This window comes from Gasterosteus aculeatus, chromosome 20, assembly GCF_964276395.1.
Source record: "Gasterosteus aculeatus chromosome 20, fGasAcu3.hap1.1, whole genome shotgun sequence".
Lineage (NCBI taxonomy): Eukaryota > Metazoa > Chordata > Actinopteri > Perciformes > Gasterosteidae > Gasterosteus > Gasterosteus aculeatus.
The window spans coordinates 18,878,511-18,905,065 of record NC_135707.1 but is presented as its reverse complement, the minus strand read 5'-3'; the positions used below and the strand labels follow the sequence as shown (position 1 = coordinate 18,905,065).

The 26,555-nt window shown below is 44.1% G+C and overlaps 2 protein-coding genes across 7 annotated transcripts in view; one reads left to right on the top strand and one right to left on the bottom strand.

Moving 5' to 3' along the window:
* Window positions 1-1,950: 1,950 nt before the first annotated feature.
* On the top strand, window positions 1,951-11,376 carry LOC120810272 (grainyhead-like protein 2 homolog). 4 transcript variants are annotated; one of them, XM_040164679.2, is made up of 15 exons: window positions 1,951-2,434; window positions 3,029-3,215; window positions 3,323-3,745; window positions 3,828-3,883; window positions 4,079-4,235; window positions 4,513-4,624; window positions 5,550-5,644; window positions 7,511-7,669; window positions 7,748-7,805; window positions 8,004-8,143; window positions 8,241-8,278; window positions 8,412-8,503; window positions 8,587-8,672; window positions 8,797-8,861; window positions 8,954-11,376. In XM_040164679.2, exons 1-15 carry the CDS (start codon window positions 2,421-2,423, stop codon window positions 9,066-9,068), a joined length of 1,797 nt encoding a protein of 598 aa, XP_040020613.2. In that variant the 5' UTR covers window positions 1,951-2,420; the 3' UTR covers window positions 9,069-11,376. The 4 variants fall into 4 exon arrangements, with proteins under 4 accessions (XP_040020613.2, XP_040020611.2, XP_077951724.1 ...); XM_040164677.2 differs by having other exon boundaries at window positions 2,042-2,434; window positions 4,079-4,337; XM_078095598.1 differs by having other exon boundaries at window positions 2,088-2,434; window positions 8,415-8,503; window positions 8,954-10,462.
* Window positions 11,018-26,555, bottom strand: part of ncalda (neurocalcin delta a) — a 54,762-nt gene continuing 39,224 nt past the window's right edge. For all 3 annotated transcript variants that reach the window (XM_040164682.2, XM_040164681.2, XM_040164680.2), the window contains 4 exons: window positions 21,561-21,971; window positions 13,892-13,997; window positions 13,153-13,274; window positions 11,018-13,060 (listed from right to left, as the gene is read on the bottom strand). In XM_040164682.2, coding sequence (XP_040020616.1) covers window positions 13,177-13,274; window positions 13,892-13,997; window positions 21,561-21,938 — 582 coding nt within the window. In that variant the 5' untranslated portion in view covers window positions 21,939-21,971 and the 3' untranslated portion in view covers window positions 11,018-13,060; window positions 13,153-13,176. The remainder of the gene's footprint in view (window positions 13,061-13,152; window positions 13,275-13,891; window positions 13,998-21,560; window positions 21,972-26,555) is intronic.

The following is a 26,555-nucleotide window of genomic DNA, read 5'->3' as shown; positions in this document are numbered from 1 at the left end:
CTAACGCTCCCTGATCGGTCACTACCGAGCTTCTGGATTAAAGAGCAAAAGTGTCAGTGGGATCACTGGGAAGACATGGCTGCATTGGGGACACAAACCTCACACATTTAAGTACATCTAACGTTTAAGAATAAACAACGTAAAAAGAAAATAAATAAATCAGGTCAGGGAACATTATAGGGTAGTTTGAAGGAAATCAAACGGAAAATTACATTACATTGCAGGTAATTTAACTGACGCTTTTATCCAAAGCGACAATAGGTGCATTCAATTGATTTAGGCTCACCTGGAATGTACATATTGGAAAAATGGTGGATAAATGTAAAAAGGCTTTAAATGTAATGAGATGCTTGGTGGGAACCGAGTGGACTTGAAACTAATCTGAAAACATTGAATATCAACAAATATATAGAAGTGAAGATGGAAAAAAAATATTTATATATAACTGAGTCAAAACTATATTGAACCCAAAAATACTTTTCGTCCACTTATTTTTATTTTTAATACATTGTTGTATTTTTCAATGTTGTTCAACAAAAGAAACTTTCAGGTTCACATTTGTTTTTCAAATTATCAAAACTTTTGACCTATATCTGGCTCTATACATATCAACCATCCAACAAAAAGTGCAATTGGGCCGTGCTGGAAACAGGGAAGATCTTCAGGTGGGTTGCTAAGGAGAAGGCTAGCTGAATTAGGTATATATGATAAAGAGTGTTTCTGCAGCAGTGGTTCTGCCACTGATGGGGGATGAGTGTCATACGTCAGGAATATTTACCACAATTATATACACATTTATATAAATGGATCAAAAGACTCCAACACTGGTTAAACAGCAGCAAGTTCCATTATGAGTTTGGGAAAAGACTAAGCGATGATTTAGCGGTGTTTACATGGCCAAAGTCATGCCTTACAGTGGACAGAGGACGTCAGACCAGAGGGAGTGCTAATTGCTTCAGACTCGTGTGCAGTGCTGACAAGTTCTACATTTTACCATTCGGGAAGCAGAGACGATTTACTTCATGAGATGCTACAATGTTTATTCAGAATCCAGCAAAGAGGATTGCGAATCATTTTATGTGGGTGCCGTTCCATGTTGGAGTCGATGGCAAAGAGGTGGCGGATAAAACAGCAAAGAGGGCTTTGAAGAGGGGGAGAACTATTGGTAATGTAAATATAAGTAAGTCAGAAGCTGAAGGGGTGATTAAGGGACAGATCAAAAAGATATAAGATAAAGATATCAATTGACGATTAAATAAATATGTAATATAATATGTAAATATGCAATATTTAATAAATTGTAAATATTATTACACTAAATAGAATCTGAGAATTATTATTATTATTACTTTTGTTTGTTTGTTTTCGTCTGGTTTTGTACAAGAGACTTACTTTCCGTAAAGGCCACATTCAGATTAGGGGGGCGCGGTAACGCAGCCGAAAGCTGTTTGCCAACCGCCATGAAAAACAAAAGAAGGCTTCAATAAACAAACAAACCGGAAATACGAATGCACCCAGCTTTATGCGCGCGGGGAAGCACCTAACAGACACAAAATATATTTTTAAAATCAACCAACCACATCTTTGGGTGACATATCCGAGTAACATTCTGTCTGCATTGGTGCAAGTTTTAATGGCTACCACAAGGTGTCACGGTGCATACAACAATGAGGCTGCATGTTAGCAGCTGTACAACATCATGATGCATTCTAAACCTTAAACTAACAGCCATTATTTTTATTTTCACTGTGGTTACATTCAGCTCAGTCTCATCATTAACTATAATGGAAGGGAGGGTTTATCAGCCCAAATCACTTGAACTTCGATTAATCTGCCACTTTCCGTCATAAATCTAACATGATATCCGTGTCCCCGCGTGAATACTTTCCCCCCACATCCACCCGATCCCAACAAAACTGAAGAAATGCACCGGCATCGGACAAAGAAGCTGAACTCAACATCTGCGTAACCGCTTTTGGCTCATTTCAGACCACGCCCCTTACTCCTCGTTCACCAATGGGGTAACTGCTTGGCCACCTGTGTGGAAACATCAAGCCAATCAGCCGTGCTAATGTTGTTTCCTCGCTTATTCTGGTACCGCCGACCGCAAGAATTTACCAATCCCTCAAATTGCGAACTTTTCCAAACAGAACCGAAACCTGGTTCCTCCCAGGAACATTGCTCTTCTTTGCCTCTACTCAGCGTTGACCTGCCAGCATAGTAATCCGGTTATATAACTACCGTAGTTCGCGACGTCAGAGAGGATTTCATTGTTTTTTTGATTGACAGGTTGAAAAGATCCCGCCCTCCCGCACGCCTAGTTTTCTCTCTCAGTCTCCCAGACCAATTTACCTGGACTAACTAGAAAGTCCAGTTTCTCAAGTTAGTCCTTGAAAACACCTGAGAGTCCTGTAGGCAACATGGACCTGGACAGGTAAGACTGCGAGGAATAACGTCTGTTAGTTTCTTTCAAACTTAACATTTCTAAAGTATTTCAGATGTCTTTTGTTTCATTGTTCGTTTACACATAGGGAGCAGAACCTGCTTTCTCTTGAGCAATAACCTATTTCAATTGTAAACTTGATGCCTTGAATGTGTATTTGAATAGGGGGCAGTTTCCATTAGTACAGATTAAATTGCAGATATAACCAAAATTAATATAATCTCATCATGATTGTACAATAGAATAGCCTTACTATAATTTTAATGAGATCTAGTTACTATTTTAAATACGAAATTAAGGGAAACTGTGTGTGTGAGAGAGAGAGAAAGTGTACCCTAAATATGGTTTGTCTCCTTTTCTTGCCAGCCTGTGTGAATGATGTCACCAAAATGACATGATATAAAAATCAAATTCACGGCTGAATGCGTAAACTTTGAGCTTCTAAATGTGGCTTACCGGTGTGGACGTAGACTTACACACAAAGTAAAGACAGCCTGGGGTCGATTTGGCGGCTTGGCAGATGCGGCTTCTGAGACAGTTCATGACAGCTCCTCTTCCCCCCCCCCCCCCCCCCCCCTCCCACAGTAAACGACTGGTGGTGGTGGTACCCAATGACGTGATGGGGCCCTCTCGCAGAGTGTCAAGCAGCGAGGACGAAGCATGGAGGAGCTACCTGGAGAACCCGCTGACCGCGGCCACCAAGGCCATGATGAGCATCAACGGAGACGAAGACAGCGCGGCAGCACTGGGACTGCTCTACGACTACTACAAGGTGTGGAGAGCTTCCATCAACTCCTAATGTAATAAAAAACAGCCAACCATGTGCTCTGATTGGTTTCAGTGGAACATAAACCCTCGTATTTTCCACAACCCCGTCAGATTCCCAGAGAGCGGAGATGTGCCGTAAGCGGCCTTAAACCCACGGAGCCCCCTCCGGGCGGGCAGGAGAACTGCGGCAGCCTGGAGATGCTCGATTGCCATCTCCAGGCTCTCCGTTCCATGCCCGTCAACCTCTCCCTGAACAACCCCGCCGCTGCAGGACATCAGGGCTCCAGGCAGGGCGCTGCCTTCCTCGCGGGGGAAGCCAGGGGTGGAGAGGGTAAAGGTGGAGGGGTGGCCGCTCTGGTGAAGACAGAGGGCCTGGCGTCCAACTCTGGGGAGACCTACCGAGAGGAGCCCAGAGCGGAGGTCCGGAGGGCGTACGGACACAACCACTATGATTTGTCCCGCGTCGGGTTCTTGAAGGAGGAACAGCGGGGCACTCCAGACAGCACATATGAGGAGGCTGTCGGAGAAGGAGAGGTGAGACGCGTTATACAAGAGGGGAGTGTCTTCCTGTCTACACTGGGTTTATAATGTGTCCTGTGTATTCCTCTCTTCACAGATGTACCACAGGAGACCCTCCTCTGCAATTGATGAATTCCACTGCAGCCCACAGGGGTAAGTTTTAAAAACGCACAGATGCGTGAGAAGGAATAAGATGAAGCTTTTGACAAAGACAGTAGTAGTTGGTTTGGTTTTTCTTTTCGTGGTATTTGCTGACAAAGAAACATACAAGCAGAAATCTTGTTAAACGTTGTGCTGTTACCTATCGAATGAATGTATTGGCCTTCCTACACGCTTATGTTGTCACAGTGGCAGCTTCCAGTACTGTCTGGAGGCCTGCATGTCGCTGCGGCCGTGGCAGGGGGAAGGACCCATGGCCTACCTGAACCGGGGACAGTTCTACTGTTTGACCCTGTCCAAGGTCGGCTTCGCATCGTCCCAACGTCAGCCCAGAGGGAAAGTGCGGGTGAGTGGACCCACGCCGTCACGGGGGCCCGATGGGGGCGTGTCCAGTAATGCGCAATGCACCATGGGAGGCTCTGAGCTGCAGCGGGACAGTATTGTACAGGTGAGGGAGGGGCTGTAGTTCATGGAGAAGGAGTGTGGAGGTGGAGGTACTGGGTTCTATATTTAGCTTTTTCTCCGACAGCACTCAGAAATGTGGTAATGTTTCTGGTTCCTTCTTACTCTGCTTGGAGCTGATTACACTGCGACCTGTTTTTCCATCTTGGCTTCTACTTCAGAGTGTTGTCATGGTTGTCTTCGGGGAAGACAAGTGCAGAGACGAGCAGCTGAAGAATTGGAAATACTGGCACTCCCGCCAGCACACTGCCAAACAGAGAGTCCTGGACATTGGTAAGATGGATATTGACGACATGCCTGCATGCTCCATTTGGGGGGGGGGGGGGGGGGTTGTGGGAGAAATGGGAAACATCCAAATCCGAACATACTTTGTATTAAACAGCACATCTAGATGCTAAGTAAGCTCCAAAAAAAAGTTTTGAGCTGGAGCTGGCAAACATGCATGAGCCTCCAGGAGGATCATATCCTGAGGAGAAACCCGACTCGATTTGAATAACTGTCAATCCTCGCTTCCCACAGGAGCGCTGTGAGAGACAGCCAATGGGTTAGCATTTGCATAGACGTTAACGGGATAAATAGGCGGGGGCCTGGACTGAAGCCACATCCTGTACCATCAGCAACTGACAGGCCCCGACCTGTGGTTGGAAACTCACTGGAATGAGGCGAGACGCAGACTCTGCGATGGGTTTGTCAGTGGCAAGTTCATGCCAGCACCAAATCTATAAGCTAATGTGTGCGGGTGGTGAGAACGGTTTAGAAGGCGGCAAAGCCTTTTTTTTGTTTTTGTTGTTTATGCAGAAACTTGAAATGATGATTTTTCTTTTTCACAGGTGAAAAATTGACAGATTATGATATAAACTTGAAATGAACGCGTTGTAAATTAAACCAGCGGTCTTCAACCTTTTTAGACTTGCTCTTTAAAACAAAAATGAGTGTCCGAGAGTTTAAAACTGTGCCACCAAGTTTGCTTTGGTTTAACAATTTTAGGAAAAAAGGTCAGCGACCAGTAAAAAAAACAAGAAAGAGAACTCATCTGCTAGTGGATTAAATTTCCCAAAGGTATATAAAGTGACGGTTCCACCATGCCCAGCTACAACAATAAACTACTGCTCATGCTTAAGTACATTGTTTTGTGCTCAATGTTCCAATGAGGGGAGACACAAAACGCTGATTTCTCTGATCTTCTCCTGATCTGCAGCCGACTACAAGGAGAGCTTCAACACTATCGGGAACGTGGAGGAAATTGCCTTCAATGCCGTCTCCTTCACATGGGACGTTGGCGAAGAAGCTCAGGTACAAAAGGGGGCGGGGCTTACGTCAGAGCAGGAAATTATTGAAACTGTTTGTCCTCCGGCCTTCACTTTCTCACTCAAGCAGTTCACAGTTCAGTTTTGTGCCCCTTTTTCTCTTCTTTTGTTAGTACGTAACTCATAACCACTTGTGGGGAAGAGAGGTCTAAATGCCCCCCCCCACCCCCCCTTGTTACTTTAAATCGTGGACATGGCTGCGTTAGATGCTGAAAGGAGCAACTCGGATTTCACCTTTTTGTTGAGGTGGCCTGTTGGATAAAGACAATCGGCAAACACTGTGTGTGTACACACACACACACACGGCTCTCATTGGTTGAGACGCATGATGACACCTCTCCCAAGACAATGCACACATGTCACTGCTTTCAGGGTATTTTATTTGTTCATTTGAATGAATGAATGTGACCACGCTGATGTACAAAATTGGTGTTTTTGGTGAATCTTTTCATCATTTGTTTTTGCCTGTCTCTGTATTGCCAAGCAACAATCTCCATTGTAGTGGGAGCGTGAAATGCGTTTGCAGGGGAGATGAGCTGCTCCCTGCTGCATGACTGTAACTCCTGTTTGTTTGTTTGTTTGCGCCTGGCTGAGTGGATGGCATCAAACAGCCACTTACCAGAGACCTCGTGTACCTTTCTCTTTTTAGGAAGGCATTTGAAAGCTTAGAATGTGTGTGCACACACAACAAGCCTCCTACACACACATCGATGCTAGCAGCAACACGTCCAGTGCTTCTGGAGAAAATGCAATGGCTTGGGTCCGTGGAGGTGTGAGTTTGTGGGAGTGTGTAGGAGGCTCAAGTGTGCTTCAGGCCTTTCCAGCAATCAGCCCTCACCTCTACAGGTTCAGGCACGATGCAGTTGATGCCATGTAGTGGGAAAATGAGTGAGGAATCTCTACCGTTATCAGTCTGCCTACCTGCTGCTCAGGCCGTTGGACCTGTTTAACAGGAGTCTTATGTTGGTTCAGATGTTTTGGCATCATCATTAATCATGGCGGGAATCTGTTCTCTCTTGCAGCTGAATGTGTGCAGACAACTGCAAGTGACATTGAAGTGTGATGCAACTACATCACAACTTGGGAAAATTATTCTTTTTTTTTCTCTCACAAGCATTAAACAATTCATCAGCTCTGCTGCTCTATTTAGCTATTTGGCACATTTCTAGTTGTAAATAAATATTCTGTTCTGACAGATTGGAAGCCTTCTCTGTAGCGTATGAAGTGGTGAGGTGACGGGACAGAAGCTTGTTGCCTCTCTGAACTGTGGATGATTCAGGAGCAGAGATCCCCATGGTATCTGTCTGCCTATGAAACTATGTAGAAAGGTGTACGTTTTTCATGAAAGGCTGAAGGAAAACTCCTTATTCGCTATCACTGTTATTGCTGAGTAACTTTACTTTTTTTTTGGTTTAAAAAAACAACTATTTTTTCCTAAATGTCCCAAGCGTGTGGGATATTTTACATAATAATCTCTTTTCGACAAGAGACCCGAGAAGAACCTCAAAACCCACCAAATGCTCACCCCTACATGACTTATCCCACGCAGTGTTCTCCAGTTCTATTTGTACTGATTTCATTGTACTGTTCTGTTTTGATCTGTTCATTTTTTTTATTTTTGTCTGGTTTTGTTTTTGGCGGTCATTGTAAAGCGTCTTTGGGTACCTAGAAAAGCGCTATAACTATAACAAATACTATTTATAAGAAGGAACTGTATAACCGACAGAAATTCGAAACAAGTTTGCAGTTGATTCCATTCATGGGGAGCACTTGAACCCGTTGAGTATCATCTCGCTCTACTTGTTTTAGGTCGCAATTTAACTTTGTCCTGTGACTTGTTTTTATTTGCCAGGTCTTCATCTCTGCAAACTGTCTGAGCACGGACTTCTCCTCGCAGAAGGGCGTGAAGGGGATGCCTCTCATAATCCAGATTGACACCTACAGTTACAACAGCTGCAGCAGCAGGCCCATCCACAGGGCCTTCGCTCAGATTAAGGTCTTCTGCGACAAGGTGAGGACGGGGAGGTTTTTTGTCTTCAAACCTACTCTTGTGTCTTCTTTCCCGTAAAAACCTTTTATATGTTTGCAGGGCGCTGAGAGGAAGCTTCGTGATGAGGAGAAGAAGCAGCTTAGGAAGAGGATGAAAGGTAAACAAATAATGAAATATGAATGAAATGTGATTTCACCTGCAGAAGTAACCATGGTGCGCTTGATTTAAGAATTGGCATTGGAATTGGCGAAAGACTCAAAAGCCAGGGCTATGTAATCAAAAATGTATCCAATGTGCACAAAGAGTGGTTGCCGGGCAACAGGTGCTGAGTTCACACTCCTCCTCTCTGGTTTAGGGAAACATGGCAACACAGTACAGACCTCTCCCTGTAAGAGGCCTGAAAACACGCTGTTCAAAACCATGATGGACCTGGATTCTCAGCCTGTGCTCTTCATTCCTGACGTCTACTTTGGAAACCTGCAGAGAGCCGGCCAGGTGAAGCAACCTTATGCCTCGTTGTGTAACACACACACACACACACGTTGCAAATGTTGAGTCCTGTAGTGAACCTAATGTGGCCTTTCTACTGCAGGTTTTTGCTTTCAACACGGAAGAGGACAACAGAGATGGGTGAGTGTCATTCTGTTCTTTTCACACCTCCGGTTTGAAGATCTCCATGTGGAAGATCCCCTCGTCAGAGTTCTCGTAGTTTTCCCTTGTATATGTTGATGTTGATGATGATGATGATTGCTGTGTTTGTCAGAAGTGTTCTGGTGAAAAGGATATCCGCTGCCGCTGAGGAAGAGGTCTGTCCACCCCAGCCCAAGAAGTCCAAAGTGGAGGTGCAAAGGAAAGGTTGGTGAATGTGGTTTGGTCTCAGACTATATCATGTGTCTGAATGGATTATAATACCTTGCCTCTATCCGTCTCCCCATCAGTTCTGCTGTATGTGAGGAAGGAGTGTGATGAAGTGTTTGATGCACTGATGCTGCGCACCCCGACCCTAAAGTCCTTGATGGAGGCAGTGAGTGTTAACAAGCTGCTTTACACTGAAATACTATTACAAACATGAATCCATTGCTAGTCCCAGAACAGTAATACAATACGTTTCAAATAGTAATGATACATGTATTACCTGTGTTTCACAGATCTCTGAGAAATATGCAATACCTGTGGACAAGATGGTCAGAGTTTACCAAAAGAGCAAAAAAGGGTGAGTGGGTCCGACTATTGAGTCACTGTGGCGTTGGTTCATGTAAAGAAGCTTTCCCTTTAAAGACTGTTCTCGTGTTCGGTCTCCCTCAGGGTTCTGGTGAACATGGATGACAACATAATCCAGCACTACTCCAACGAGGACACCTTCATCCTGGCTATCGAGGGCTCAGCAGAGTCTTTGCGCGTGACTTTGTCAGAAATCTGACTGATATTGGCCACGGGGCTGCAACGCCCCCCCTGGTCAGTTCAGGATGATCACGGGTGGCAGACGCTTTGGCCATTGCTTGCAGTGTGAGACGATGGGGCCCAATGTGCTCTTTGAGGAAGTGCACGTAGGAGTCTCTAATGTCCTACGTGGATCATTGGCTAAACTCTTTCATTGGGAACGCAGACATGTCTTTGAAACTTCAGCGCTTCTGTGATATTTCCTGGCTGACCGCTGGCGCAAGTCGTGATCAGTCGATTGAACTTGTACACACTTCAGAGGAGAGGCTTTTACTCAGGTCAGCACAAAGCATCCAGCCAGCCTGCTGGGGTTTCACAGGAAGAAGACGACACAATATCCAGGCGTCTAATTGAATTAACAGCAGGGGGCTGCTGCTTGCTTCCCCGGCCCTGTGGGCTCTTCATGTGATTTGAAATGTTTGGAAAGCTCTCGCTTCAAAGCAAGTCAATGCGATGTTTTTTGCTGGCACTCAACATATCAAGGTAAATGATGTGATGTTTTGTATGTAAATAATACTTTTTAGATGTGTCTCAAATAGCTGTCATGTAACGATTGTAAGTCAAATATAATTGCCTTTTCTCTGTGGGTTGTGTATCTTTTTAATCCATTTGCTCCACCATTTGCTGCACTGTCGGATAGTGATGACAGGATGAGACGCTGTTATGGAGCAGACACTGAGTCTCCAGGATGCTGTTAAACAGTTTGCTTCCTCTGTGCATGTGGTTATTGCCTTTCCTTCCACAGAGGAGACTATCTGTATCTGTATATATTCCTTTACACATCCACTGCATACAATCTGTGTTCATCTCGCGGAAGGCGTCGGTATCTTTCATCTGCTCTGTTCACCATGATGTACAGTCTTTGAAATTGATAAGTTTTATAAGCAGTCACTTGTTTTCTTTTTACCACTTTCTAATAACCCTTTTAAAGGTTATATAGTTTGTAATGAACGGCTTTGTTATCAGTAAATATTTAGCTCCTAATATTTATAAATCATGTATACACAACAAGAGCATATTTTGGTTAACTGATGAAAATACATTTTTTTAATTCATTCTGTTTGGTAATAAAGACAATTTATAAATTCGTAAGTGGTCTAGATCAGCTGAAGAGAGCAGTTGGCAGCGACCAGCGGGGGACACAACTTTGGACTTGTACAGTGAAGTGTTAAGAGTAGGTGATAAACATGATGGAACCAACCGTTTTACAATTATGTCGACGTGTCAGTGTGATAATGTTCACATTAAAAACGTTTGTATTGGGTGTAAAATGAATAATGTATCAAAATAGCATATGATAGTGTATTTTAGGAAAGTAATGGCGAGGTCTTTTCATAGCCGGGCACGAAATTAAAATTTTATCAAAAGTCATAATTGTACTGTGACGTTTTACTATAATTTTTAGTATAACAAGAAAATTGAGAGTTGAGAGTCATCGTTTAGTATCCCCAAAAAATCTATGGTATTGTCTTAAAAAATATATAATAATTGAAGTCATGACAAAGTCATAGTATGTCAAGAGTCAAGGAAAAGATAAATGTCCAAAAAAGGTTACGGCAAAATGTGATGAACCAAAAGTTAAAACGTCAGAATGAGATTTTCATGTCAATTTTTATACACTATGTGAAAAAAAGCCATACAATATCATTTTAAATGAGGTCATAGTATAGTGTTGAAAAGTGTCATCAAATAGTTAAAAGTATAGTATTTCAAAAAGTTTTGGTATAGTCTTTTTAAAAAGTCCTATTATAAAATTATGACTAAACTGCCATAAGCCCGTTATGTTGAAATCAAGACATCGTGGTATTGTATAAAAAAATATATTATTCTATTCAGTCTATTAGTCTATTCAGTCAAAAAATGAAAATGTCCCATTTTAGCAAACCAAACTATATTATAGTATTATATATTAAAATGAACCAGACGTGCTTGCAGACAATACATTGTAAATTTAATTCTTGCTTTTAAAAGTTGACCAAAATACAGAATCTTGTGTTCCACAGTCACTAAATACAAGATACCATACAAAACCTACAAAATGCAACAATTACAAACATTTTGTTCAACAGATAATTGTACAGTATAAAGTTTTACAATACTGTTTTGTTTTTATTTGGCACTTGACCACAAGATGCTATTTTGTGTTTTACCGGAAATATTACACTTGACTTTGCTTTTTTTATCTTATTTTTTATCTTTAAAAAATAAAAAAAACATAAAAGTACAATAAAAGCAACACATGGTGACAGTATCATTGTAGTAGTTGTAATTATCTGTGTTGTTTCTTTGCATTTTTCCCTTTACAAAAAAACAGCAGCTTTTCTAATTGAAAACTGATGGATGACTGAGAGGACTGTCCGGAAGGGGCTTCGGTACATTTAGAGGGGGGGGGGGGGGGGTCACACAAGTCAAAGTGGAACTTTCTTAAAAACAGGGAGAGCTTCTTTTTTTCCTGTGACAGATTAGTGTTGGGGAGAAGGAGGGAGGGAAAGGAAGACCAAAATATGAAGCCAATGGAATCCTTCCGTTGCGTTAATGGGCCTCCCTACACTGCTGAGTGTCTTTACCTCACTTGGTACTGAAAACGGCATACTGTAGTTGATAGGAAGTGTGCTGCTAAATAATACACTCCTCAGTGTGCACAATTGGTGATTTAAACGTTGAGCTCAACTGAAAAAGGAAAAAAAAGAAGCTCCCGGTTCTGACTACTCAGCATCCCCACTAGGCCGCGTGTCTTCTAAACGTACAGGTCCTCTGTGCGTGGTGGCCCATTTGTAAAGTCTCCTTGTGTCCCCAGCATGACGCTTTCCACGTTCACCATCAGGGATGCCGCCTTTGGCTGTCACTCACTGACTACGACACCAACGTACAGGAAGTGGGCTCAGGGCCGGACCGGCGGTCCGCTCAGCCTCTCACACGCATTCGAAACACACATGCGCAGAAGTCACATGCATACGTGTTGCTTAGTCTTCCACCCCTACACCCGACTGTTTGACATGCTGTATTTAAAAACATTTGAAGGTGACCGTGAAGACGAGTGTCGCGGTTAATGTGTGGTTTGCATGCTTGACATCTTTTCACCACGTCTGTTATGAGCTGGGCAATCCAAAGCTTTACAAATTTAGGTGCTTTTAATATATCTACACTGTACTGAAATACTTTGAAGACTCCTCCTCTACTCTCCTGAAGCTAGAGCACAGTAACACACCGACACGTTTCAAAAGCTCCCCGTCACATTCTTGCTGGTATGAAAAAAATCACTGGAACTGATGGTGGATAAAAGAACGCCTTTCATTCTTCATTAAATCGGTGACACTAAAACCTAAACTACTGTGAGGGCACTTATCCATGATAGCATACTATTACATATTACATGTCATTTTGTCCCAGCACAAAAAAAAAGTCTATTGAGTTTGTAACATAACACAAACACTTTCTCACAGTAGAAAAGAGGAAAGGAAAATAAAAAAAGCAGTAATTGCTCTACGTGAAGGACAAACTTCACCATCCTCTCTGCAGATTAATCTCACCTACAGTACGTCCTCTTACTCAACACCACTCTGTCCCTCTCATGGTGTCTCATGCACACACTCTGACTATGGTACACATTAAGGAGACAGAGGCTCTGTGTCGCCCCAACTGGAGAACCAATCAAAGACAGGGATACAGAGACTCCACTTTGAACTGTATATACACAACCTACTGCCCGCCCTTCTCTATACTCTGACATGCCGATAGGAGGACTGAGGGATCCTGGTCAACTACAATCAGTGAGGTTTGGAGGGTTTTGATGAACAGCGTAAAAGGGGAGGGGGCGAGGGGGGGATTTGGCTCCTGTGCCCATCCTTGATATCCTCAGTGCAAGTTGAAGGCATGTCGTCTTCATCTTCATACGCTGGTCATTCTTCATCGTCAGTCTGCTCCAGTCTGGGTGGAGAATTCGGGGCATGTGGAGTCCCTCAAAAGAAGCACCTAAGGGAGACGCAAAATGTTGTTTTGTCATGTATCACAAGGTAACGCTAAATTAGGCGCCGTGGGGGGAGATGGCGAGTGAGAAGCCTTACAGGTTGTGTTGATGCCCTCAGGTATTAGAACTGTCCGGCGCTGCTGGGGTCGCACTGCAACAGGCGGACGATGGAGGGGTCGCTCTTCGCCCCCTTGATGAACTCCTCCAGAGACAGCTTACCTGAAACACACAAAAGAGCCGGCCCCTAAGAGGTAAATGACTCTCCTCCTGTAGCCCATTTAAAGGCGTTGACAGAAACTTAAGTGAAACGATAACAGATGATTATTCTCTATTGGAGCCTCCTAACAATGTTCCACTTCTCGCCAAGAGGTGGCGGTGGCGGCTCCTCTCTCACCCTGACTCCTGATTCTCATAAGAAGGAGCAAAAGAAGGAAAACTCGCATCCCTTCCTCCTCCTTCCATGCACATGACTCACTAATCCTGCCCCCGCTGTGCATCTCCCACTCCTCCACCCCTGGAGTGTTGGTGCTGTGTGAGCGGCCCTCTGAGTACCTACAGTATACTGCACACGACTCAGACTGCTCGTGGTACATGAGCTCTGCTGTCGAGGGGGGCGGGGGGCACTCTGCCATGGAAAACAGTAACAATGACAACAGCTGCCGGCTAGCCAGGTGGCAGCGACAAGCTGCTCAATGCAAAGTTCAATTCCAAGGACGGCTGCGTTCCATTTAAATAAGACCAATAAATCACATGCAGCAACAGTTTTCTTGATGTCGTTTCTTTTTCATCGACACCCCCCCCTCCTACGAAAACCGCAGTGGACACGCTGAGCCTACCGTCTCTGTTTGTGTCCATCTGCCGGAAGATCTTCTCTGTCCTCTTCTCAGGCGTTGACTCGTCCTCGGGCATCTTCATCACGGAGGACACCATCTTATAGATGGCCTGCGAAGGGGACACAGGGCAGGACGGATGATCAGCGAGTGATCCGTGGGTTCTACTCAGAACAGAAGGCACCAACTATCAACTCCATACGACCGACTCCCACTCGACGTTCGGATGTTGCATCTGGTTGTGGCTTCAACGCATGTTGGCTGGATGAACGTGACTGAGGTGTGATGAGAGATTCACATGTAGCTTTACATCTGCAAAGAAACTCTTTAGAAACTCGAGCGTTGTGACTTAACAGAACAAACAGCTTAGATGGATCAGTTTGAGTTTCTCAATCAGCAATCAGTCATATTTTATTTTGTTGCAGACGATCAATAGATTATAATGCTTTAGATAAGAAGAACCGTTTCTGACAGGCATGCCTCCAAGAACTCCGCTTAGTGTGCTGCTCAAGCTATTTTGCTTGCATGCCAATCCAGGAACACATCGGCTATCGGTCTGACTGCTATTTAGCCCTGAGGGGCAACAGCCTGTATTCACGGGAACATCCAGTTAACGGATATCTGGGCCAACACTTTGTCTTCCCTGTGCCAGTCGTTGTTTCTAGTCCGATTGACAAATTGAGACTGGAGTTGGAGAGACAACGTCTATGAACCGATGCTTCACCAGGAGCCGGTTTATTATGAAAAAGCGACATCATTACCAGAGGACAGCCGGTGGGTTCCTCCTCTTTTGACTGATTACTTGTGATAAGCCAACGCCCGCTCAAAGGGGACTGGTGAATACCACTCCGACTATAGGCGGGAACTAGAACCTCTTCGGCGCCATACGTCTCATGGGGATCATTTACGAGGTGTAGGGATCACTCGGGCACTACCAACCGAGCTGGAGGACTTCCTGAATGTATCTGCTAAGTGAAGGGCCGGATTCTTTGCGCTTAAAGAAACTTTATTTAACGTGGATCGGTCGCAGCACCAATGGCGGCGCCTTGTGACTGATGACTGAACAAACGCGGTTCAGATGCGCGCATACACACTCCCTCACGCACTATTTACCAGTGTTGTGTCTCCCCTGCTCTCTGGCTGCTGGGCAGTAGAATCAGAAAGAACAGTGGACTCACAGCCCACTCCCTCCGTCTCTAATCAGAAGGCGGATTTGAGGGGAATGGGATGTGACATGTGTACAGAGGAGGGATGCTTGTGATTACAGCGCAGCGGGAGCTTTTAATAGGAGCCGGTTATGCCTCCTATTACAGAGAGCTCGGCTCCTGGGTCGACATGGAGCTGAGGAACGTTTAATATACGTCTTCATTTCAGCCAACGCTGTTATTAATCAGAACCCTTCAAACTGCTGGGAGCGTTTAGTACATTTAGCCAATGTTACATGATGGGGATTTAGCTGTTGGTCTAATCCCAAGCAACGCAGTGGAATGAGATTAAAACTCTAAATCCCCAAATTACAAGTAACCAATAAGAAGTGAAGCAATCTAGAGCTTAAGTCTGCCTGAATATTCCCGACAGCTCTATTATCCCGCTGTGCCGGAGAGCTCCATAGTCGTCCACACACCTTTAGAAACATGTCCTGTCATACTGGCTGCCATGACGGGTTATTAGTGAACTGTTTTACATATGGTTTAACTACATAACAGTAGACAGGAGGACTTGTTAGTGCATTTAAAACGCATAAAAACCAAGATGGCTGACGCACAGAACCTCTACTTTTACAAATAGCGCCGATGCTAAATTGGACAGAAGGTATTATACGTCAATAATAACTGAATGTCACATTGTCCGCTTCCTCCTGTTACAGCGACGCTTCACTAATGTTGACGAGACTTTTTTATTGTCTCCAGTAGGGACCAATGGGTTCGACAGTATAATGAACTAATGAGAAATGGACTTACACACTTAAGCCCTCTCAGGGATTTGTTGACAGAGAATAAAAAAAGGACACCAGCCTTATCCTTCCACATAGCCAGTCTTTAGGTGGCACACCTGAGAGTATCTCTGCTGCGCTAAAGGAAAAGCCAGTGTTATAAAGTTGCAATCCTTCCTTCCCTTGTGTCCACAGACCATCACCGTTCTCTTCATTGGTTTGGTGCTCTTCACATCTGACACCCTGCCAGCTGCTGTGTCCTCCCTGGATGATTGTCTGTCTCCGTCTCCCCTCTTACCTCCTCTTCACTTCCCTCACAAATGCAACAAAGAAAAGGAACACAGCTACAAAACTGAGACTATTATGTGGCCACTTTTCAAATGAGAGTGAGAAGAAAAGTGTCATCATTCCATAAATGTTATTGCTTTCCTTCTTAACTGCATCAATTGACACCCGGAGGGACGTAGAGAGGCAGAGTCTAAAGGGACAGTGAAAAGGACTTGGTGGCATACAGCGGTGTGGGTGCAGACTGCTGTTAACTCGATACCCTTTCCAAGACCTGAGTCTTGATTCTCACTAAATACAAACCGTTTATTAAATGCCCCACCAGAGAGGAGAACACGCTGGATCACTGTTGCACCACAGTAAGCAGAGCTTATCACGCCGTCCCTCCTGCTGCGCTGGGACACACTGACCACGTCATGGTCCATCTGATTCCTGCATACAGGCAGAAACTAAAGCTCTGCAAACCTGTGGTGAGGAAATTTAAGAAGTGGACCAGTGAGGCGCTGGAGGATCTTCGGGCGTGCTTTGACTGGACAGACTGGGACGTTTTCAGGAATGCTACCGACAGTCTGGATGAGTTCACAGAGGCTGTAACTTCTTACATCGGCTTCTGTGAGGACAGCTGTGTTCCATCATGCACCAGGGTGAGTTACGACAACGACAAATGCTGGTTTATAGCGACACTCAACATTCTCTGCAGAAGGATCAGGCATTTAGGAGTGGGGACAAAATACAGGTTTAGCAAGGCGGTGAGAGATGCTAAACATCTGTACTCTGAGAAACAGTTCTCAGCAAGTGACTCTGCTTCGGTTTTGGAGAGGCCTTAAACACCTCCCAAACTTTCCAAGCCCCCCCCCCCCCCCCACACTCCATGAATAGAGTAGAGTTCTACTGCAGATTTGATAGACAATGTCCTGACTCCTTCGCCCAGCCCGTCAGGGGCTCACGCCTCTGTATCACCGCCCCCCGAGCTCATTAAAAGACAAAACCCTCACAAAGCAGCCTCCACCATCATCCCTGTTCCCAAGAAGCCCAGCATCACAGGATTCAATGACTACAGGCCCGTCGCCCTGACCTCTGTAGTCATGAAGTCTTTTGAGCGGCTAGTCCTGTCCCACCTAAAAACCCTCACCGATGTAGGACCCACTGCAGTTCGCCTACAGAGCCAACAGGTCTGTGGACGATGCTGTCAACATGGTCCTCCACTACATCCTCCAGCATCTGGACTCCCCAGGAACCTACGCCAGGATCCTGTTTGTGGACTTCAGCTCTGCCTTCAACACCATCATCCCGTCTCTGCTGCAGGACAAACTCTCCCAGCTGCACCTCCAGTCACCAGTCCGTCAAGCTCCTGAGGTTTGCGGATGACACCACCCTCATTGGACTGATCTCTGGTGGGGACGAGTCCGCCTACAGGTGGGAGTCCGACCATCTGGTGTCGTGGTGCAGCCAAAACAACTTGCAGCTCAACGCTCTAAAGACAGAGGAGATGGTTGTGGATCTCAGGAAGAACAGAGCCCCACCTTCCCCAATCACCCTGTGTGACTCCCCCGTCACTATTGTGGACTCCTTCCGTTTTCTGGGCTCCATCATCACCCAGAACCTCAAGTGGGAGCTGAACATCAGCTCCATCACCAAGAAGGCTCAGCAGAGGATGTTCTTCCTTAGGCAGCTGAAGATATTCAACCTGCCAAAGACAAGAATGGTGCACTTCTACACGGCCATCATCGTCCTCTGCTCCTCCACCAAACAAGGTAGATGGAGGTTAGATGTCGGCCAGGATTAGACACCTCCATCTTTCTCCGGGGGTTTTGCTTGACGATCAATCACAATGAATGTCTCTCCAACAGGCTAATTATGATAATCACCAGTATTTACATACTCCCTGCAAGGGAGAGCATTAGCTAGCTGGAGCGAGCCACAGCTCTCAGTCACTGTGGCAAATGGTTTCTGAGAAGAAAATGACTGTGTGTCAAAATTGATAAATTAATAATTTCCACAATGTTTCTTATAGAGGAACATACAGTAAAGGGTTACTGTAATGGGAAAAATATATGTAACCCATCAAATGTGTTATTGTACCAACAGTACAACAGCACAACGGTACAACATAAACAACAGTTTATAGATTGCGAGTGCTGGGTGTGTGTGGCTATGGGAAAGTATTGAGCTGTGTCTCACACTGATAAGATGTCTCCAGTATCCTGGCTGTAGTGTAACAATAAGTGTCTGTTGATGCCACCTGTAACTGGACCGAGGTATAAGAACTGCCCTACAATAAAAAAAGGTATTCTTGGCAGTCTACTGAGCACGTGCCTTTTTTCCCTTGAAAGGAAATAAACGGAGAAATACATATTTGACATTCTTATTTTCCGATTGTTTGTGTAAATCTTCCACCACACTACGAGCTACGATATTTCTAAAGTTTTGTCAATTCCTTACAGATGAGGCTCGGGATGCAGACTTGCACCTACAGATGGAGCGGCTTGCATAAGAATTCACTCCCCTTGGACTTTTCTACATTTTGTCAAGGTATAACTACAGATTCATTTTATTTTATTTAATCAGCCTTAGGCCTTTGAGTTTATTAGACAGCTTTACTGAACAAAGAGCATCATGAAAACCCAGGAGCTCACCAAACAGCTCAGGGATAAAGTTGTAGCCACGTATGAAGCAAGGTAAGGTTATAAAAAGTATCCCTGGCTTTGAACATTTCAAGCAGCACCATAAAAAAGAATACAATATGGCATAACCGCAAACCTACAAAGAAAAGGTCCCTTTGCCTGTGCTTACTCCCCTCACACTCACTCACATTCACACACTTGATTTCACATACACTCACAACGTGATTGTCTATGGTTATGTATGGTTATCTGCCTGCCAGTGCACTTTAATTTGAACTTTTTAATTAAATTACTTTCTAAATTTGTATTCTATAACCTCCTACCCCACAACCTTCTATTTTATACTGTAGTTAAATTGTACATTTGTAAATTGAACATGCCACTTTGTTATTTGTCTTGTTGTCCATTGTCTTAGTGTCCAATGTTATGCAACAACTGTCATGTCAAAGTCCTTGTATGTCTAATATATTTTGGCAATAAATGTTCCTGAGTCAAATACAGAACTATTCTTAAAGAAAATCTGATGCAGTCTGCAAAAGACTTGAGACTCGCAGGTTCATCTTCCAGCAGGACAATGAGCCTAAACATAAAGCCAGAGCTACGATGGAATGGGTTAGATCAAAGCATGCTAATGGTTTAAAATCGCCCAGTCAAAGTCCAATATGAGCTTTAGCTTTTTCAATGGACAAACATTTCCTTCTCTAGATGAAGCTAGTGGAGACATACCCCAAAGGAGATGCAGCTGTAGTTGCAGAGAAAGGGGATTCTACCAAGTATTGACTTGACTCTGGGGGGGTGGAAGGCAATGTGTGTTCCAAATGTGTGACCTCACAAAAGCACCAGGAGGAGCTCTTTTATTAGAATCATTCTGCAACAAAATAAGTACAGATACGCACCAGGATATCCAAGATATTCAAGATATCCACTGGCTATCTGCCCTCTGATATCGCTGAAACATTCACTGTGATCACATTAAGCTGCAGACTTTATTCAAAGACCCTGAGCTCAGGCTTAATTTCAACTCCGGCAGTCACTCTACAAAAGTCAGCGCTGCCTGAAACTTTCCTCTTAAGCCTGCACTCTCTCTGTGGGGGTGCGTGGCTCTGAGGGGGGAGAGTGAGCTAGCCAAATGTAGAGGGGGAGTAGATGTGCTTCTGTGTGTCTGTCTGAAAATGCACTTGAGCAGTGAGGAATGGGGAGTGAGTCTAATCGAATGAATAGCAACACAGCTCCTGCTGCTGCTGCATTTTAAAAGCCTCCATCGCATCTACACAACATCTCTGAGCCCTTACCAACCCGCACTAATTATGGCCTTCAAAGCAATAACAAACACACTTGTTCGCTCATTAAAGACCGAAATACCAACGGATGAGCCCTGCGCACAGCCAGAGAGCGGCATTTTTCTTACGTAGGCGGCCGTCCTTGGGAACAGCAGCACCTTCGAGGCGAAAGTGGGCAGAGGTTTATGTCATGTAGTGACTGAAGGTGGGGGTGGGAGAGTGGGGGGGGGTAATTTAACCATGGTGCTACGCCAAGTGGGCAAATGTGATGCAGCGTACTTTCATATTGTAATGTATCATAAAAGTGTGCTTGTGTAACAATGATATACCGACCAAGTCAATGGAAGAGCAAAGTATATATAACTACATATATACTAATCAGACAAATGATGAATCCTTATGCTTTCAAATGAATTCAGCATTAAGCACGCTGCACTGTGAATCTGTGGTTTTAAAGCAGTGCAGTCTTACATTCCGACAGCTTGTGTTGCTGCACGTTTGTGGGCGTTCGTCAGCAGTTGGTTGTTCAGGTGACGTACCTCCTCTTTTCTGTCCAAAACGATGCAGCGTTATAATACATCTACAGCCGGTAGGGGTTCAAGAGGGAGATCACAGCCCACAACAATTGGTTGGTGAGCTTAAGTGCTGAAGTAATCTGCACATTAGGAAGGGAAACTAGGTGACACATACGTTATCAACTAGCTGCTCCACAAATGTGGAGCGTACATCTTCATAGCCTGTCTGCATGAGAAGCTCCCCCTCTCCCCTTTTAATAAAGTCCAATGAGCCCTGCTGCACCGCACAGCATTTTTCAAGTCTTAGAGCGTAAACGTTAAGTGTAGCTGCTAAACATTCCATGGACAAAGACATGGGATTCAATCCTGTTAGAAACAGAAAATGAACTAATGTCTCATTTCAAAATGAGCAGGTTTTTATCAAATTGCTTGTGTCAGTTTAATCTTTTTTTCTTCTGGGAATCCGATGTTGGTTAGAATGTTTAAAAGCGCACAGAGGCCGTTGGGCATTTCAGTTGACATTCACCTTTATTAGGTTAATAAATAACAGCAGTTTAGCATGCCGGGCTTTTAACACTGACAGGGATTTAATGCAAAACCTCCTTCCTGATATTTTGAGAATTAGGTTGCATTAGGCCACGACGAAGGAAACCAAGTACCTCACAAAACAGCAGGTTAATGCAGGCTACAAGCTGACCTTTGAAAAGACCCACAACTGAGCAACATATACAAACAGAGATTGAAGTGAAGCTGTAGTTCCATATGGGGAAGTGAAATGGTGGAGAGCAGCATTTTTATTTCCAGTTAAAAGTCACATTTAAGAGGTTATGGAAATGACAGGTTCCAAAACAGCTTTTATTCCATTAATCTTAACACCTAAGTGTCTGTGTCTGAGATGCCTCCTGTCCTTAAAGTGCCGGTACTGCTTTTCCTATTCTATAAAGAGTGTGTCATGGATACAATTGCAGCACCGCATATACAGATGTTTAACAATCAGTGTGTTTGTGTATGTGTCCTACTGCCTCCATTCACACTCACCTGCACAATCTCCAGCATCTCGGCTTTGCTGATGTACCCGTTTCCGTCCAGATCGTACATGCTGAATGCCCATTTCAGCTTCTGCTCCAGCTTGCCGCGCGAAGTCACGCTCAGTGCGATGATGAACTCCCGAAAGTCTATCGTCCCGTCGCCGTTTGCATCGAACGTGCGGAAGACGTGCTCGGCGAACTTGGAGGCGTCTCCGTAGGGGAAGAAGTTGCCGTAGATCTTCTTGAACTCCTCCATGGAGAGGTTCCCGCTGGGGCAGTCCCTCAGGAAGCCCTTGTACCACTCCTGGATCTCGTGCTCGGTGAAGTCGGTGCTTTCCAGGAGGTCCTGCATCACCTCGGGGCGGAGCTTGCTGTTTTGCTTCCCCATGTCTGTCCGTCCTGTCGGTCACTCGGCTCTCAGCTGGGAGACAGAGGGAGGTGAAGTTGTTAGGATGAAGTAAACACAGTTTACAGAGCAATATAGTACTCGGAGGAATTTCTTGGGTCACACAGCTGACAGAGATGAGAAGAAGATAATCTGCTCATGACCCAAGATTTTAATGTATGGACCTTCGAAATAATAATTACTTGCTTAATTCTATAAAGATGTTTCAGAGGGGTTTCCTCCAAACATGCCAAATGAGGAATAAAAATAAACTTCCTTTTGAACTTAGATTAAAACGAGGACAAATGGATCCGTTTTGAAGCCATTGAGAGTTCCTGTGCATGGATGGAATGCATGGAAAGGGCATTATTTTGTTTTGTTGTAATACAGTATTTCTGAATATATGCCGGACCCACGAATATATCATTTCACTGTTTTGCATTAGAGTGTGCTGATTAAATCCTACTTTACTGTGAACCTTCAGTGACTGCTGCTGTTTCCTATAGTGGCTTCAACAATTTATTTTCCAAACGTTATGCTTATCAGGACTAAAATCCGTCCCAATTTACACACTATTTGAACTGTCCAGTGAAAACAGTATTGTGTACTCCAAGTACACACAACAGCATATGCCCAGCAAGGATTTGATTGGTCTATAAAATATCTGCTCCGCTTTCACTGGAAGGAAAAGGTGGTGCAGACGAATTATATTGAAGCCAAGCCTCTCAAGAATCAACATTTGGAATCATCACCACACACGGTTTCTCAATCCTCTTCCTGGAACTAGCGTATCCGTGTTTGTCACATAGATCTTTATGAACAGGATAAAGCTCTATAATCCATGTTTGAATTTTAATGTGATAAAATATGTAATAAAAACCCCTCAGGGAAAATACATTTGTTGCATTAGATAGATAGATAGATATACACTGTATTAATCCACAAGGGGAAATTTGTGTGCAATAGCAGCAATACAGTAAATAAAATGAGAAATGAAAAATGCACAATATATACACGGCACAGTAAAATAAAATAAAATGGCAGAGCAGAACATATTAAATTAAATAAGTGAAAGGAGTATGTACAGTGTGGTGGAATATGTACAAAATACAGGGCAGTGCCCAGTCTGTGATTGGCTGCTGCTTGAAATGGCAGCGTGAAGTTTGAAGTACTACATTTTGAAATGAAATTCAAATAAAAAACATATGGTTTATTGTAGATTAAAAAAAAAAAGATGAAGAAAATATCTTATATATATATATATATAATTATAACGAGTGTCAAAGTTAAATAAGACAGAGGTGGGCGGACAAAAGGGACAAGTGCCACAGTAAGAAAAGTGTCTGCTTGGTATCTGCCGATGACACAAACAGGAAGCGAAACATGTCGCTACGGTGTCGGAGTCGCCGACTACGATCTCGTATAGAGGAATGACAAAACAAGTTACTACACAGGTATTCAATTTACCAACGCCAAGGTTCAACCGCGGCTTTGCCTGTGTAGAAATTCCAGCATGTGAGCAGTGATATTTGAGAATTGATGACTTATCAGTGTGGAATTATCCACTCAGAGTCAGATGGAAAAGCTTGAGTGCCCTCAGATTGTAGAATAAGCCGGCAATCAGCAACGCTCGAGTGGAACACAAATAAATGGAATGTACGGAATTATGTTTAATTATTTAAACTACCACAGACTTCCGCATTTGAACAACAACATAGGGCTGGCCGGTATAGCCAAAAAATAGTTAGCACTGTATTTTGTAAGATTCTGACGGATTTACTGTAAAAAAAAACAAACAAAGCAAGTGGAAGCACAGGGGTGAGTCAGAAAAGTGAAAAACGGCCCTCCGAGGTTCTCAAGTCTAAGATGAGTTCTTTAAATAACTTGTCACTGTCAGTCCAGGTTGTGATATTGATATTGCAATAGCACAGTTTTGAGAACAACTAGTCCTCTCGTGCAAGATGATGAAATGGCATGACTGCAGGGTTGATTGAGTTAGTAAAAGCAACTCTTGACTTTAGAGCGACGACACCTGACTCTTAACTAACGGGATCCAGGACCATGATTCGGTCCAGCGCCACAACAGAAGATCACTCGCTCACAAAGCTGTGATTCCTGACCCACAATGACCATGTTACGATGTCACAATGGCCTGGACACAATGGACGTTACACTCCATTTCCGGTCCCCCCCCCCCGCCCCCCACACACACACACACGCACACGCGCACGCGCACACGCACACGCACACAGTGATGCTCCTGATGACATGTTCAGCCAACTGCAAACCTACTGAAGTGGTGACATAGATGTATTTTTTTCATCAGATGGTAAGGGGATAAATTAGCTACAAGGAAGGCATGAAATGACAAAGAGCTCAGATGGGAAAATAGGAATTTCAATGGGTTTGTAATTGAGCCCTTCAAACTGCTACTTCTAGCACAATATCAATCATTTTTAGCCACATTACTTAGCTCTTGTGCTGGAGGTACAACCTGATGTCTTTCCTGTGCAGCTTCTGCTTTAAAGTAAAAACCTCCAGCTGCTTCAGCTTTACGACGCACGCACACGCACACACACACACACACACACACACACAACCCCCTCCCCCACCTCTATGGACATGCATCAAGGCTTATGTAAAACACACAATGAAAGGCTGAGACTGGGACAAAGTTAATGGTGTGTGTGAATCATCTCACTCATAGGAGAGAGGTGAGGAGACTGAAGCAGTCAGAAAGACATATAGCAGAATGAAGAACAAGACGTTTCATCTCTTCCCGTATTCAGCTGTCATTAATCCCTCCATCCCACTCACATTATCCCATTCATAAACTCTTCCTCCATGCCTGGCCTCATTTCCATCCTCTTCATAATATTTCATCCTACACATGGACAATTTGCTCTCTTATGAAGCGATTTTGCTGCAGTTACCATAGTAACATTCGGCAAAATCTCGCAGCCATTGATACGCTTCCTGGCGGAGATTGCTACTCATACGCATGACTACACAGACCACTTAAATCCACAGAGTCAGAGGCTGTGATGTATGTGTGTGTGTGTGTGTGGGGGGGGGGGGGGGGGGGGTTGTGTGGCGGCATGTATGGTAACAGTGACAACAGTAGACTGTATACAAAGGGAGAAACAAGTAACCAGGTATGATCCCCATTAAGTCTTCACAAACCCTTTACTCGAGGCCGTGTGAAACAACGACAATAATTCAGTTGTATTATGGTCTAATCTGCATGCGTCCTTCATTTGAAGCAAAATAAAAGTATGCACACAACCATGAACACAACAAATAAGTCAAACTTCTCTGATAATGCCCATTTTCAGCCCCGGCTGTCCCACTTTCGTAAACCAATAACACCAGCTGTTGCAGAGGGGGGAATGGGCTTATGGTCAAGCTGCAGTACATCCCTGCTCAGAAGGAATTTCAGATGCAGAAGAGCAGCAATAAGACTGAATGTCTGAATAGTTGGGGTGAAAGTGTTAAAAATATTTGAATAGGAAAAGTAACAATAAAAACTAGAACAACCAATAGCCGTCTCCCAATTGAGGGGCGGAGTTCATTGAGCTCTGTATTTTAGACTCAGGTCTGTTCAAAGGTCTCTTTGTAATGTCTCTAACAAGTTAGACTCAATTTTAAATGAGCATTATATGAGCACAAGCAGTTTCCCTTGAAAATTCATACTTTATGAGTTGACCAAGGATATCCTCTGAAGAATCTACAATTTTGTAGAGTCTTCCCACGTCACCATTTTGTTAAAATAGCTGTTACATTACATTACAGGTCATTTAGCAGACCCTTTTATCCAAAGAGACTTACATTACACTTTAAACCCATGGCTTTTTCACATTTTGCCCAGGGAGCAATTAGGGGTTAGGTGTCTTGCTCAGGGACACTTCGACATGGAACATGGGGCAGCCTGGACTCGAACCACCAACCTTGTGCTTCACAGCACACCTTCTCTAACCCCTGCGCCACGACGACCCGTCGATGTTGACATTTTATGCTGGTAAAATAAATATCTACCCCGTCACCATTTTCTCACTAAGTAGGAACCCAACTAATTCATACAAACAAAGAAATCCAAACAAATAAGTCCAGAAAATAAGTTAGGTGTAATAAAATGTAACAGGGGAAAAGTATGGAACACATGTAAAAAGGCATGGAATGCCAAGACACAAGCTGAAATCAGTAATAAGAAATCACTTCTGCCCTTTGTCATGCAAATGAATATCAGCTCGGTGTCTCATTACCAAGGTGTCCCACAAGAAACATCTCATGACGGGTAAAAGCAAGACGTTGCAACCTGATTGCTGGCATCGGTTACTGTCGTGGACCAAGTTGTCAAGGCACGAGGAAACAGTTTTTTCTGCAGGGTTGTTTTATTCTGGGGCCCCAATTAAAAGACGTAGGCCAAACATAACTGTTGCAGCATGAAGTCTAGCAATGCACAGTATCCCCTTCAACTTCCCCACCTAACATTTGAGTGAAACATATATAGTGGCTGACTAAACCAACAAAAACATACAGGGGAGGGCAACCAAAGATATGACCTACAACACAAACCCGCCCTAATTCCCCCATGCTGTCAAGGCGTTTGGTATGGTCTGT